This window comes from Papilio xuthus, unplaced genomic scaffold, assembly GCF_000836235.2.
Source record: "Papilio xuthus unplaced genomic scaffold, Pxut_1.1 DF828952.1, whole genome shotgun sequence".
Classification (NCBI taxonomy): Eukaryota; Metazoa; Arthropoda; class Insecta; order Lepidoptera; family Papilionidae; genus Papilio; species Papilio xuthus.
This window is the reverse complement of record NW_013529697.1, coordinates 6121814-6137988: the sequence shown is the minus strand read 5'-3', so window position 1 is coordinate 6137988 and position 16175 is coordinate 6121814. Positions and strand designations below refer to the sequence as shown.

General features: G+C 31.9%; 4 protein-coding genes across 4 annotated transcripts in view; all 4 read right to left on the bottom strand.

Annotated features, from left to right (window-relative positions):
* The window catches only part of LOC106123618 (serine/arginine repetitive matrix protein 1), a 62482-nt gene extending 61134 nt beyond the window's left edge, over positions 1-1348 (bottom strand). Inside the window, exon 1 of the mRNA XM_013320036.1 lies at positions 984-1348. Within this exon, the coding sequence (XP_013175490.1) occupies positions 984-1049 (66 nt within the window). The 5' untranslated portion in view covers positions 1050-1348. The remainder of the gene's footprint in view (positions 1-983) is intronic.
* A 353-nt stretch (positions 1349-1701) lies between these two features.
* Wwox (WW domain-containing oxidoreductase) lies at positions 1702-4252 on the bottom strand. The gene is made up of 7 exons (XM_013320691.1): positions 4036-4252; positions 3731-3968; positions 3329-3597; positions 2856-3035; positions 2513-2627; positions 2086-2226; positions 1702-2002 (listed from the first exon to the last, which is right to left on the bottom strand). Exons 1-7 carry the CDS (start codon positions 4122-4124, stop codon positions 1766-1768), a joined length of 1269 nt encoding a protein of 422 aa, XP_013176145.1. The 5' UTR covers positions 4125-4252; the 3' UTR covers positions 1702-1765.
* Positions 4253-4838: 586 nt separating this feature from the next.
* LOC106127851 (synaptic vesicle glycoprotein 2A-like) lies at positions 4839-7982 on the bottom strand. Its single transcript, XM_013326134.1, has 9 exons — positions 7826-7982; positions 7143-7305; positions 6795-6916; positions 6487-6725; positions 6059-6207; positions 5824-5932; positions 5386-5684; positions 4998-5125; positions 4839-4929 (listed from the first exon to the last, which is right to left on the bottom strand). Exons 1-9 carry the CDS (start codon positions 7956-7958, stop codon positions 4847-4849), a joined length of 1425 nt encoding a protein of 474 aa, XP_013181588.1. The 5' UTR covers positions 7959-7982; the 3' UTR covers positions 4839-4846.
* Positions 7983-8899: 917 nt separating this feature from the next.
* Positions 8900-15556, bottom strand: LOC106127850 (synaptic vesicle glycoprotein 2A). The gene is made up of 10 exons (XM_013326133.1): positions 15313-15556; positions 13570-13731; positions 12839-13001; positions 12177-12298; positions 11230-11468; positions 10780-10928; positions 10582-10687; positions 9687-9985; positions 9226-9353; positions 8900-9070 (listed from the first exon to the last, which is right to left on the bottom strand). The coding sequence occupies exons 1-10, from the start codon at positions 15401-15403 to the stop codon at positions 8994-8996; spliced, it is 1536 nt and encodes a 511-aa protein (XP_013181587.1). The 5' UTR covers positions 15404-15556; the 3' UTR covers positions 8900-8993.
* Positions 15557-16175: the final 619 nt, after the last annotated feature.

Here is a 16175-nt window from a genome sequence, read left to right as displayed (position 1 = left end):
CCTTGCGCAATCCATTTGGGGTTTATTTAAAATGATTTTAGATTTATGTTTTGGTACATTATCCATTTTTATATGAATTCATTAAATATTCTAGAAAATCATTCCTTATGTGATAATAATAGACTGAAATTTTACTCTGTCACAAGTAGTATGTAAAAGTTACTAATTTAAACATACCAATAATTATTTAATAGTACATAAGATTACAAACCTATTTGATTTGTTTACGTTTGAATTGATTGAATAGATTGAATAGACATAAATTTTTATTTTCTATTTATACAATTTATTGTTAAACATGCATCATATCATACATGGGAACAAAATGCTCTCTTTTATAAGGGAACAGCTCAAAATTATTTAAATGTTATGAGTGATGTGTTCATTAATTTTTTTTATTTCCTATGCCTTCTTGTTACTGCAGTGTTTGCTCAAAGACATTTAATGGCAACAACAACATGACAAACTAGGGACCTCAGAAGCTTAACTTTAGTACTGCAAGTAATCCTTGATTTAAGTTTCAAGTTGGTTTAGGCTAAACATCATACCAAAGTTAATTCAGCTTATGGAATAAGACACCAAGTTTCACAAGAGTAAACTATTGTTAACGAAGGTTGTTGCTTCTTGCTTCATGTTTACCTTCACTAAAATTGTGTATGAGTAATGTAAAACTTGCTCAAATTCATTATTTCTTTAACCAAAATAATGATCATAATTAATGACCTAAATTGACTTCCTAATAAATGTTAAATTCAGTCCTATGGGTTATGAAATTAAAAGTATATTCATGTAAAGATACTGGCCTTGTTTTTGACGTGTTATAACTTATAAAACTTTCTAAGATAAATAATGCTATTATTTGCACAGCTAAAACAATAGTTTACTGTTTATTTTGCTTATATTAATCCATAAATAGATTTTTTTAATATAATTTTAATGAAATACTCTAATCTAATCTCTGTAAAGCTACAAAATAAACTTACCACATTGTTATAGTTGAAGGCTGCAGCTCCTGAAGCGTAAAACTCCCTGTTCAATTTATCGCTCATTATGTTTTGGCGCGAAACACTTGTATCTTAAATTGAATTCCACATAAAACAACATTATATCTTCAATAAAAACACGAATCCTTCTTATAATAAAATAAGAATTCCACGAACATGGGGAGCGTCCGAACTAACATTTCGATGCTAAAGTCAGTACACCATCTATTACATATAATATCTAACATAAAGATTACTGTAGATAAATTTATAATTATTTAGCGACTTATCTTAATTATTTTTATTTATTTTAAAGGTTTTTAATGTAATATCACCATCAGATTATTTTCACTTGACACTTTACCTTGACATATAATATGAACCATAAACGACTGTCACAGACAACAAAAATTTACAATAAAAAAAGCGTTCGGATACTTGCAACGTCAAAAGGGCTAGCAACTAAAATTATTTTTGTTTTCCGAATTAATTTGTAATTCGTCACTTCTTTCTTGTCTACATCATGCTTGAATCAATTCATTCATAAAATTTCCCTCATACTCCACCTCCACTCGATCCTTTTAATAACATGCCCATTTCATGCAAACCTTTTAATGCTCGATATCGTTCGTGTTCGCAACTTTTCCGCTAAATGACTTTAAATGTTACGCATATTTTAGGTAGTTATTAAAATATGAAGTAAATCTAAAATTATATATATTTTCCTTAAATTGTTATAAACAAATCACAGTATGTCTTTTAATACACCATATGTGTAAATATTATTTCTTTTCACCATTAAGTCTTGTCATGCATTTGTAAATATATTTTTGAATGCCATCCGATCCCATACGTTCTTCTATGATTTTTAAAGATAAGGTGAAGACCTCCCATGCTAAGTCCTCGTCCCGAGAGAGTTCAGAAGGAGCACAATAGTAGCAGTTATTGAAATATAATCCAGTTACATGATCTAATTCACTTGCTACTGCTGTATAGACTGTTGTTGCTGCTGCTTGTTGCTAGAATAAAACAGTGTTCCATTAAAACAAAAAACCTTCAAAACACAATAACTTATACCTAAAATTTAGTGTGTCAGTCTTACCATTGACTTTGTAAATGGCCTAACAATGAAGAACAAAAGCCTAAATAACCACCAGGATTTACTAAGATTAGTGTAGACCATGTTCCCTGGGTGAAGAGAGTTTACACATATTTGTTTATCCCGCCATTCTTCACTTAAAATCTGAAAAATTCAAAATCTAATTATTTTTGTGGGTAATTGTTTGAACACAGCAGATTGGCATTAGCAACTTTTTCATAGTACTGTATGTGTAATAAATATTTGACCGCAATCTAAACTAATAAAATTATAAAAAGAAAAGATTTGAATTTTTATATGTAACAAAGAAAGCTCAAATACTCCCAGACTCATTTAAAACTTTTTCTATTTAAACTCCGCATGATAACATCTCAGGTAAAAGCTAAAGTTAATAATATGATATCAATGTTTGAAGATGATAAAGACTTACCTTAGCTATCATAACCATATATAATTTGGAATTGTTATATGCCATCATAGAACTATATGAATCTCTGGTCATTGCAACATTCTGCTGAGTAAATACATTTTGCAATGAGGCAAATCTAAAAATAAAATCAAAATGCATTCAGAACTGTACATGTTACAGGCAATAATTAACTATTTTTTTTTATTCACAAATATGTTTCATCAACCAAACATATGACCCCATATTATGATCAATAATATGAAACAAAAACAAAAGGTTTTATGGAAGAACATAACGAAACTGGTAACAATTGATTCAAAACTAAGTGTAAACAATAGATTAAGTACCTAAGCGTGACACTCACCTATGAGATTCTGAAGATACAAAAATAACTCTAGTGCCTTTCTTCAACAATGGTTCCAGTAACAGAGTAAAGTATAGATGAGCTAAATAATTAACTTGGAATGTAGTTTCTAGTTTATCAATGGTTTCTGTGTATGGCAATCCAAATACTGCTGCATTCAATATTAATATGTCCAGATAACTAAAAAATCATTAACATGTAATATAACTAAGAGTTCAATTTCTTTCACATATAGAGGTCTTCACTTTGTTCTTTGCGACCAGATATTGCCACTCGCACATGGAGGTTTCTTGCTTATCAAGGTGCAACTAACACATTATATGAGTAAATTTGAGTTATTCATTTCTTTAGGAAATTGTTTCTAAATTGTAACTCAAAAACAACTACTATTTATGATTATGTAAATTAAATGTTGTCTTTAATATAACATGTTAAATCAAGAAATTAAAGAAAGGAATTTACTTATAACATACTCTGAAAAAATAGTCTTCACAGTCATCGCACATTTTTTCACACTCTCCAATGAGGCTAAATCTAAATGAATAGATTTTAGATTATCCTCTGATGCATTGGTTTCTTTGACAATGTCAGCTATTGCTTTTTTAGTAGCTTCCATGTTGCGGTTTGCCATTAGAATGTTACAACCATGCCTTGCCAGTGATTTAGCAGTTTCATATCCTATTCCAGCATTACAGCCAGTGATTAAGGCAAATTTCCCAGATAAGTCTATTCCATGTAGAACCTGAAAAAATAATCGGATGTTATTAGTTTAGTTTAGCTTGGATAACTGTGTGTCCTCTGTCTATAATTAAAAATGTAAGTTCTGTTAATCTCCATTTGTTTAAGTTTAAAGTGTGTAGTAAAAATTGAGATACCTGAAATGCAGTAGTAGATGAATCAAATCTTTGACGAAAATCATTAACATGCTTCTTTTCTTCAGTGGCAAATGCTAACCGGGGATCTACATACGTTTTGTTACCGGTTTCTTGCTGCACGTACAAAGTTTTGCCAGTTTCGTCGACAGTTTTTGTCCAACCAAATGGTAAATCTTGTGGAATAATTTTCTTTCGGCCAGTTCTGGGATGAGTCCATTGGATTTTATTTGTGCCAGAACTGTAATAACGTATTCTTATAATAAACAAGCTTACAATTAAATATGAATAATAATAATGATACAAACTTGACAAAGTAAACATTTCCATCGTCAGTTGACTTTTCTACCCAGCCAGGAGGAAGTTCATCTTCACTGTCTGAATCGAGATTATGCATATTGTGTGTATGAAAGTTTGTACACCCTGTTCCTAGTTATTGTTTTGAATGCCGATAAATCACCTATAAACTAAACTGCTAAACACCACTATAAAGAGTATAAAAGTAGGATATATAGTTTTAGTGGTGTCAAGTGTCAAAGTCAATGCCAGATGATGACAGGCATGTCATATTATGTCAAGTCAAATACCAGACTATAAAAAAAAGAAAAAAAAAAAAGAACAGAGAATACACAAGTATTTTTTTTTAGTATAAATTACAAATGAGGAAGTGGCCTCGTAAATTCGGCACAACAGCGAAGTGACTGTTGCCCTTTAACTTCTGTGTTTGCAAATGCATTGCCTACCTTTTCGTTGACGGAGAAGGGGTACCGAAAGACTATGTTTCCCCTAAAAGAAAAGGGTGGGAAGAGGAACGAGAAGTGAGACGATACGCGAAATTGCTTTACACTTTATTTCATACAAAAATTGTATTATTAACATACTAATTTAAATACGCTTAACAACTAATAATACAGCAAAAACAAGGGTTATAAATTTTTTTAGTTTTAAATGTTAAAAACGGCAGGTTGTAGGTTTTTTTCTGAAATGAACAATGCGTTTAATTATTAACTTAAAATAAAACAAATGAAAAATAATCTTCAACTTAACTGTAATATAACTTATTTTATTTATTACGCAGTACAAAATAATCTTAAAGAACTATTGTTACAACACCAAATGTTATAATTTCGTGATTTCTATGTTTGTTTTGTCGTTTTCCTTGGATTTGTTATTTGGAAGGCAGAACGAGGTAAATGCACAAACTGGAACAAAAAAGGGGAATAGTAAGTTGACCATGGAAAAAAATATATCGACATTCAATGTAACTTACCTATTAACAAACCGCCGAAGATGTAGAAATTAGCCATACAAGCCGTGTTTATAAGTGAGCCGACCAAGTTTGAACCAAAAATCGCTCCCGAACGACCAACCATCATTACCAAACACATTGCCATACCTCTGAAAATTTTATGCTAATTTAAAATTATATTAAAAAAGAAGAGTGATATAGATCAACAATGATGTGTTTGCCGTTGGGTGTAAGTCCAACTAAATTATGACAGCTTACTAGCGCCCTACTGGCAATGTGGAATAGTGTCACAAAGTCTCAATTCTATTTGTACATACTATGGTTGTTGTTGTGTTATGATTTTTTATGCCACTTTCTATTTTTATGCTAGTACTAGCAAATCCTTAAGGTGGCGTACTGGTTATTTTACCTTAGATGTGTAGGAAAAATGTCCGTAGTGTACGCTCCAATAGGTCCGATTGCAAGCGTGGTCATCATCAATGACTGCATGAAAATCACTAGCAGGATTCCATTCTTTACAAAGTTGATTAAAAGGCAACAAATACCGGTGGTTAGAAGAATGAAAGATATCAATATCTTTTTGCTAATAACTTTTACGCTAATGCTAACCGGCAACGCGATGATACTGCATAAACAACACGCTATAAAGCTTATGAGAGAAGTGTTGGTGTCAATAGAGTCGTCACATGTGACATTGCGTATTGAATTCTAGGGAAAGAAAGAGAGAAATATATTTTTAAATTATTCAAAATATTTCATTATAAATAAAAATTCAACTTTTAATAAATTCAAATACAATCAAAATGTAATAAGTTCGCTGGTTATAAATTAGGTGAATAAGAGGTACCTTAGTATCTTCCCAAACTATAACATCACAAGCAGAACTTTCATTCAGACCACCGAATAAAATTATTCTGTTCACAAAGTCAGGGGTCCATATGTAGAGACCACTCAAACTGAAACAAAAAATGATCAGGACGGGCGAAGAGAGCACTATATCCCCATACCCACAATGAGATACTTATAACGGCTGTGCCGATTTTGGAGTTTGACGGGAAGATAGCAATTGTATGCATACTCACTTTGCGTAAACTCCGAAGAGCAAAAAACTATTTAGAGCTATCCACTTAATATATGGAGGCTGCAACAAAGGAGTTGACTGCCTTTTTAATGAAGAGCGAAAACCGTAGCTGTCTGTGTGTCTGTGTGGCTCTCTTTTTAAAGTTTTTATCTAAACAAAAAAATTACAGAACTAATGTATAAACCTGATATAATAAATGTTCCGTAATTAAATATTTGATGTGTGTGATGTCAAATAACTATGCTTATTCTATCGAGGTTCTTTATAACCGTGGATTTACACCTGTCATAATGCAAACTTTATCTTTCTTTTTTATATAGAATGAGAGGAATGTCAATATGATGTGTTTCGGAAGTGGAAACAAGAATACATCATTATTCAAAAGAAAATCGTATCTAGTATAACTAAAACAATATTTAAAAGACTTACAGGATAATCATCTAGTGATTTCTTCTTGTTTTTAGAATATATGATCTTCAATGTATTAAGACTTTCTTCGATTCTATTTTGGGACATGAGGAATTTGGGACTTTCGGGAGCATCATATGCTAAAGTGGCAGCTATGATGAACAGACTTCCAAAAGCCAGACACAATAATCTCCAAGGTCGAAAAAAGTAAATACCAAAATCTAATTTGAAGTCTAAAGACAGAATTCCCAACGCCAATACTAAAACAAAAAAAAAAGTTAACTAATCACTTTAAAAAAAATAATAAAAAATCTAATTGGTCAACTCACAAGGCACTAAAGCAGAACCCATTATTTGCATAGGATTCATAATCGATGCCGCCAAATCTCTATATTTCGGTGGCAAAATCTCAGCAATATAGGTGTACGGAGCGGCTGCAGTGCACGACATACTGAAATAAAAATATAATAAATAGTTATTACACTAAAGACAACGACTCTATAAAAAAAACTTTTCAATTCGTCCAACTGTGTTTCTTTTTCGAATCCAAAGGTAAGGGAGAGTGATAAGAGTGGTAATATTGTGGTAAGGTCTGTGCCAACAGTGTTTTTCAGAATAAAAATTAATATTACGTAAGATACGTAAACATATGTAGTTTAAAATATAAATTAACTTACCACAACGACGAGAGTAGTTTACAAAGAGCAAATGATATTAAATTTGGCGTAAATGCAGATGTTATTGAAAATATACCGGCAAGTAATGAACTGTAAACTAAAGATTTTTTCCTTCCACACGTATCGATAAGATAGCCCCAGGGAAACGACGATGCTAAAATACCTTAAAAATAGAAGCCTTTAATTACCGATATTCAATGATGTTGTTGCAAATCAAGTTTTTAGAAATTCACTATAAAATTTAGGTGAGTCGTTAGTGTGTTAGTGAGTAAGGAAATCGATCGCAAGAATGCCCTGACCTCAGTGGAAATGTACCGTAATTTCAATTCTGACTCGACCTATTAATTACATGACAATGGCTTACTTTCGATACTCTATTTATTATATTCTTTTCTTTGTAAAATATGCCTAATGGTCAAACCTACAATCTTGTAACCATCAATAGCTTTAGGATGTCGATTTATTGCATAATAATAATATAATAAAAGACATTTTAGCTACATTTTTTTTATAAAAAAAAAATGTTTCTGGTACGACCCTAAAACACTTAAAACATTTTGATGCAACTGTTAGGCTATTCTTTGGATATCGTGGATGGTTTCTTAGTAACTTATTTTTTACATTACGTGGCATTGTAATGCAAGAGATATAATGTCGGGTTTAACTAGTATGCATTTACATACCTATGTAAGGTATTGAGGCTATAATCCCTCGCTGCGTTTCACTCATCTGTAGATCACATTTAGCAGCAGGCAAAATAAAGCCATATCCAAATGGTTCTATTGTCGATGTGATTAAGAATAATGCTAGTATCATGCAGTATTTGATATTATAGCAACCAATACCTGAAAATAATCAGTGTTAAAAAAACAATTATTTATACTTTGAGACAAGCCGGCCAATATTTGAATAACACAGGCCGATGATGATAATGGTGTTTTTTATCTATATTAATATTATAATAAAAAAAACTTCCTTTAATTCCACGAGGGCGAAGTTATGGGCAGTTGCTATAGTATACAAAATAGCGTTTGACCCTGATGATCCCACGTGATTTTTAATGATAATGTGTCACCACACGCTACACAATATGTTAAAAAAGTACTCTTGAAGACCAACGACATATTTGGACTTAGACGGAACAATTAGCTAATTTAGTTTTTTTAAGTATTAGAATTGAAGAAAACATCAAAAACATACCGGCTACATCCAAGGCTTGATCTAAGTCTGCTTCATAAATATGTTTTTCCTCTACTCTTCCAGAATTAGTCTTTCCCTTGCATATTCCGAATTTCATTTTAGAAATGAGAGCAGTAAAAATGTTAAATTTAAAGATAGACACAACTGCTTTCCTTTAACACTGTATATTAGTATTAGTTAAAACAGGTTTGCTATCAAATTTTTGAGGTTGAACACCCAATTATTTTAGTAAAATTCATTCACTTACTTTAAAAACTTATTGAAAACTAGAGACAAATTTACAGCTATATTTTATTTATAAGAATCAACTTCATCAGGATCATTCCACATCATGAATGTTTGATATTTCAACACGATATTTGTAAAGTGTGAATGTAATAAATCTTAAATTTTTTAATACGTATTTTTTAGTACTTTTCCAATGGAATATTTTCTTTTCATTTGAAGTAATTAAAGATTAAAATAAAGTACAAAGTAGGTCATTTTAAAAATTAATTTGATACTTTTTTGGATGATTAATTAATTCAGAATTAAAAAAAGGTTGCAAGGACAAAGTAGGTCAATATATAAAATTTTATTCGTAAAAATAATCTTATCCTACACGACTTAAAATACATTTGTACATTTGATTTACGATTTATATGTTTTTAATTACAATTTTGTCGTTATCGCCTCTTTAGTTTGTTTTTTCTTAGATCCCGGCATCAGGAATGATAGCAAACCACAAACTGAAAAAGATACAGATTAAAATAATTATTGTATTATATAATCTTAGTATCAGTTTTTAACATGAAAGAAAGATCTGTTATTTATCCTTGGCAATACGTTAATAGTCATCTTTACTTAGGTAAGTTAGAAGTCATTATGTAGATTTTCAACTTACACATCAGAAATCCTCCGAAGAAATAAAACGTAGCTTCACAAACTGCATTTAACATAGCGCCAGCGACATTAGCTCCGAACACGGATCCTACACGACCTATCATCATTGATAAACTGACGGCCATACCTCTGCAAAGAAATACAAAGTGAAAAATCTTCAGTACGGAATGTAATCTATTAAACGAATTTGAATGTGGCATTTAAACCATTTTCGAGGCATTTAACAACAATAAATGCAAAGTAAAATGTTCTTCGCCTTTACTACTCGGAGCTTTTATAGTAGGTTTCTGAGACCAAAATATCTTGATAAAACATGTCGTCATCGTCATCCGTGTCATTATTTTTGAGAAAAAAGAGATAACAATACGGTTAAACGAAGATCTTGATCTCAGAAACCCACAGTTAGTGATACATAGAGTTGTTTATGATATCCATGTAGTTTTAGTCCCAGATAGTACTAACCTTAGATGTGTTGGGAATATTTCTACAGCGTATGCATTGACTGGTCCTATCGCTAATCCTAGCACTGGCAACGCTGATAAGAATATAGCAAACAAAATATCTTGTGTAACCACGTTGATCAGTACACAGAATAGACCGATTATCAATTGAACTGCTATTAATAAGTTCTTCTTGCCGATGATCTTGACGGTGCTACTAACTACGATTGCGATGACGGCGCATGTTACATTGGCCACCGAATTAATGAGGAAAGTCATCGTGTCCAATGTATCGTCACATTCGGCGAAGTCATCAGCAGTCTAAAACAAAAGACAACATCTTTAGGCAAATTTTTATAGAAACAAGAAACAAAGAAGTATCGATTACTTAATCTTCTCCGCTATTATTAAGCATATAGTTAACCAGTTACCTACAAACCTAAATACCTACATACCTACCTTCGTTATTGTAAAAGAGTAAAAATGTATTACATGTATTTTTAACAGTGGTAGAGCCTGCTTTAACATCTTCGCACGAATTGTCCCGGCTCGCCCGGTGAAATACCACGACCACACAGAAGACAGGCGTGAAGTCGAAGCAATTTCGCGTTTCGTCTGATGAGTGTGCGTCCCGGAGGCCTAATATAGTCCTCTTACCCTTCCCATCCTTTTTCTTATAAGGAAAAGATTGGAAATGGAAGTGGACTTTCCGGATGAGAGGATGCATGGGTAGGGAAATTATTTTCTTTCTGTGCATCCTCTCCTCCATCGATTAAAGGTAGGCAACGCATATGCAATTGCGTATGTCTATGGGCAACGGTCACTTCGCTATTTCAGCGATTTCAGGTCGCCGCTCGCTCGTTTGCCACCTTATGATAAAAAAAAACTTAAAGTTACAACACATAATTAATACATACACTGTTAAGTCGCTGGGCGATAACTTCGCAAGCCGTAACCCCTTCACCGTCACCAGTCAGCACCCGGTTCAACACATCAGGTATCCAAACATTAAGACCATTTATTCTGAAACCATCAAATATTATTTATAAAATCGCAGAACGACAGTTAACAAGAATAGAAATTAATTACAAAAAGAAAAGGCACACCGTACTCACGTCGAAAATATACCAAAGAATATAGTACTGTTGAGTGCCATCCATTTTAAAAAGGGCGGTTTAAACAAAGGTACTGATTGTACTTTTAGTGATGTAAAGAATGCAGGTTTTTCTTTTTTAACAAATTCGTCTGTCTTTAGGCTTTTAATCTGAAAATTAAACACAAACTTAAATTTACTGAATTATACGAAAGAAAGTGATATCGTCGAATCTTCAACTGTTTATACGAGTATTTGCATGTCAAGTAAAAGCTAAATATAATGTGTAATGTTCCAGAACTCGACTTCGTCAATTGAAATCAGGTAATAGTAGAAAAGACAAAGGCGTACAAGGATCAAACTTAATAATTTACTAAAATAGCTAAAAACTAATACAGAAGAGTACTTTGTATTCATCTTCATCTTGAGGTGTACAAGACTAGTGAAGGTTGGCAGTAATTGTATTACTTACAGGATAATCATCCGGAGATTTTTTCTTATTCTTCGAGTACATCATTCTTAACAAGTCGAGGGTTTCATCAAATCGTCCTTGAGATATCAGATATTTTGGGCTTTCTGGCCCGCATGTCAGTAGCAGCGCAGCTATTATGAATAAAGAGCCGTACATCATTGTCAGTAGTCTCCATGGTCGAAATTCGTAAGCTCCGAAATCCACTCTAAACTCCAATGGAAGTATAGCCCAGCCGAACACTGGAAAACAAGCATTAATATATATATTTTTTTACATATCATATGGTGGCAAACGAGCGAACGACCACCTGAAATCGCTGAAATAGCGAAGTGACTGTTGCCCATAGACAAACGTAATTGCATATGCGTTGCCTACCTTTAATGGACGGAGGAGAGGATGCACAGAAATAAACTATTTTCCCCTTTCATGCATCCTCTCATCCGGAAAGTTCACTTCCACTTCTCATTCTTTCCTTATGAGAAAATGGGAGGGAAGGGAAAGAGGACTAAATTAGGCCTCCGGGACGCACACTCATCAGACGAAACGCGGAATTACTTCCATTTCACGCCTGTCTTCTGTGTGGTCGTGGTATTTCACCGGGCGAGCCGGGCCAATACGTGCGAATATGTTAAATTGGGCTCTACCACTGTTATAATTAATATAAATATATTATAATTAATATAATTAAATAATTAATATTAAGTTATTAATATTAATAAATATTTAAAAAATTTATTAATTAAGTAATATATCTTATAATTAATATAATTAAGTAAATATTCAGTAGAGAAAAAAATCAAATTCAAGGTTAATACCCAAAATTTGAATTGTAAGTAATTGTCGACTGTCGGAAAGTCGTGCTGAAGATTTAAAATAACCTTTTTAATTAGTGATTACTGGTGAACATGATGTATGTAAAGGTTTTATGATTTAAAAAAAATACTTACAAGGAACTATAGCGGATCCCAATATCTGCATTGCGTTAGTAACAGATAAAGTGATATCTCTATACTTCAGGGGGACAAGTTCTCCTATAAATGTGTACGGAACTGCAGCCGGACATGCTATACTAAAAACAAATGCATATTGTCTATAAATTAACGTAAAAAATTAAAAAAAGACAAAGTACTAGTCAGACAAAATGTTTCAGAAGGACTTTATTTAAGGACAAAATACAAGTATTTTGTACTGATTTTTTTTAAAGATAGACTTTTAGCTAAAGTTAGCTAACCTTACTAAGTTTTGAATGCAAATAGAAATTTTTAGATGTCATTCAAGGGCTTTTATAATTGGACCTTTATGAATTAATTTTCTCTCGTGTGTTGTTTAAACCGAAAAACTATTGGATAGTTACAGCTACTGCTGATTTTAATATGATAAAATAAAATGTTATTGATAAGATAAATATTGAATTACTTGATAACAAAATAACTACATCATAATGAAATGAAGAAAATCGGGAAGAGATAAATAAAAAGATACGTATTAACCATAAAAAGTATTTAAAAATTGATTAAAGATTTATGAGCTATACATTCCTCGCGATTATCGGGACAATTGAATAGCTATTAAACTGGTGTAATAAAAAATAGGAGTTATTGTAACTTACCATAATGCCGACAAGAATTTGCAGACAGCAAAACTTATAAAGTCAGGCATAAAGGCGGAAAGCAGTACAAATACGCCCGCCGCCAGAGAACTCAAAATCAATGACATCTTCCTGCCCCGAGTGTCCACTAAATAACCCCATGGAAATGATGTCAGTACAATACCTGTAAGAAAACATTTGAAATTAAAATTGTCAAGCAATTTAATGATATGCAATTTTGCAGACAAAAGATACAAAGGCGTTGCCTTAATGGTTTACTGCGGTTAGGAAAATAGATATTATATGTAGATTACCCTGAATAATTCTTCTTCTTCCAAGCTATCCCCATTTTTTGTTGCCTAAAACTTTTTCAGACTTGATGCCTTCAAGTCTTAGAATAATTAGCGTTTTATTAGAGACTAACCGTGGGCTTCTGAGACCGAAATTTCCGATTAAAACATATTGTTTTCTCTGTTTTGTTTAATGACAGGGTTGATGATATATTTGATACAGAGATCATGGTCTCAGAAACGCACGGTAAGTGCACGTTTACATGAACAATAAATAATATTTCAATTGATCTTGTAGATGGGTTTTCCGCGCGGGATTGCGAGGTCATGAACACGCCTTATCATAATTTATAATTCTAACAACATAATGACAATGATAATAAATTAAAGAGCTGTAAGAATAAGATTATAATAGAAGATAAGATTTCTGGTATGTAATACGTAATGGATGTCATAACTTACCGATATAGGGTACAGAAGCTAAAAATCCTCGCTGTCCATCTGTTATGTTCAAATCACATTTAGACGATGGTAATATGTAGGAGTAGCCGACTGGTTCTACAATTGCTGCTACGAGGAATAGAGCCAACACTAAACAGTATTTGATATTGTACCAGCCGAGACCTAGAAACATGTTTCAGGTTACAAGAGCAAAGAAAATATACACAAATAGGCTTAATATTTTTCTGTGCTAATCTTACTAATATTATAAATGCGTATGATTAGATGGATGGATGCTGAAATTAGGCATGGATGTAAAATAAATCTGGAAGAACACATAGGCTACTTATTAAGTTTTTTTTTTAATTTCGCGCGGACAGAATCGCAGGCTACACCTAGTATAATAATAATGGTGACTGTGAGCTAATCTTAGAACTAGATTATTGCATTCTATTGGTTAACTAATTTCATTATTTTTTTGTAAATTATACCTTAAAGTAAATTGAATAAAGTTCATTTTTCTTTATTTTGAATAATGTCGGCGACGAGTTTGTCTAGTGAAGAATCATAGATCTTGATTACTCAGATAATGTACAGTTATAAAGTTACTTTGAAACTTTGTTCCACAAATGCAAATAAAAGTATCAGCAATGATCGAGATCTTCTTAATCTTTATTATGTAGGTTAGTAATTTTCCTTCATCTTGTTTGTGTTACGAGACTAATTAATATAAAGAAAATAACAAAAGGAGGAATTGCTTTGATGAAAATTGCTTTTGTATATCGTTCTGCTAAATACTAAGTATATAATAAAATATAATCTCATTACATAAAATAAATACTTATTATATATTTAACATTGAATATGAATAATTTCCAACTCTAATGTAAACAATACAATTATCGGTCCATGATCACGACATTAGTCAAAACATATAATACTTCTGTGTCTTGTTAAATATAAATTAATACTAAAACTGGTTGTCAAAACAGTGACTCCATGACTGTTCGTTACAGTCGCATATGTTATCTTAATGCCTTACTGTTTACTAATTATAAATGCGAATATTTGGATGGATGTATGGATGTTTGCTAGAAGATATAACGGCTGCATAGATATCGCTGAAATTTAGCATAGATGTAGAACATAGTCTAGAAGAACATATAGGCTACTAATAAACTACGCTTTAAATAAATAAATAAAAAAAAATATTCCCTGAGACGAAGTCGCGGGCGACAGCTAGTACCTATATGGTCCAGTTTTCAGTTCAAATTTTGCGATAACGTTTTCTTTCATTAAAACTTAATTTATTGAAAACTTATTTTAATTAAAACCTACTTAATTTTTTGTTCTCTTTGCATAACAGGTTTGCATGCGGAGCATTAAGGTGATGAATGATATTCACCATTTTATTTATACCCTTCCATGTGGTCTAAGGGGACTGGAGACAGGGACTAGCGTGTACCACTTACGAGTTTCAGCGTTTGTAACATTTCAAAGGCATTGTGCATTCTTAAAAAACGAATCAACTAAAAGCGTTCCATAATTTGTTTATCTCGTACTACTTATTTGTAGCACAATACAGATAGATTTCAATATAAACAATGGTTATCTATAAAAAGTTATAGATTAAAACGTCCCAATTGCCTTACTTATTAGAAACAGGCAAACATGAAAACATCCTAAAGTAATCTAAAATTGATTTAAAATTAAAATAACTTATAGAGATAAATGAATGATTCACAACAAAATATTTTGTCAAACCTGCGACATGTAAAGCGTGATCCAAAGTTGCTGCATTTTCGTTTTTCTTCTCAACAATCTCACTGACCGTGTCAAATTGATTTCCATTCATTGTTTCGTATTATAAATAATGTTATCATTTATTTAACAATTATATCACATCAAATTATCACATAATTCACTGTTATTAAAAAAATAATTCAGCTGAGATAGACGCGACCGTCTTCAGTGTGTACGTAGGCGCTGCTAAATTATTAATGTTTTGATAAAGTATACAAAACTGATAATAAGCTATAAAGTATATTTATCATGTCATGTAATTTAAAACGGTTAATTTAAAAAAAATGTAACATTTTTATTTTCTACATTTAACACCATTTAAAAAGAATGTTTAGTTTTAATCAAGGTTAGCTTTCGCAGTTGTAAGGACGTCCATTACTAGACCTCTTACCCTCTGCTACGACTCGATGACCTTGACAACATCGTCATCGATTTAATAAACTTATGCTTATTTCATATTTCGTGAATAAAGTAAGTAAATGTTATGCTAATTTATGATAAATTCGCGAAAACCGTCTTTTGTTATCCTTGCAAAAAATTGTGTAGTTTTTTCTTCTAAATTTATAATTTAATATGTCTGTATATGTTCGTACCTCACGTAACCGTTAATTTAACTTTATTAATATATTTTGTTATCTTTGTTTCAAAGAGAATCAGAGACATGTCAATATTGTATTAATACTGCTGTCTTAGTTCTTGGTGGTCTTACGATAATGGAGGTTTGTGAACAAAAATTTAAAGTAATAGAATAAGTACATTTTGTTACACTGATAAAAAAAAACAATTAATACGAGTCATGGCTTGCAGTTTTTGGTTACGCTAAG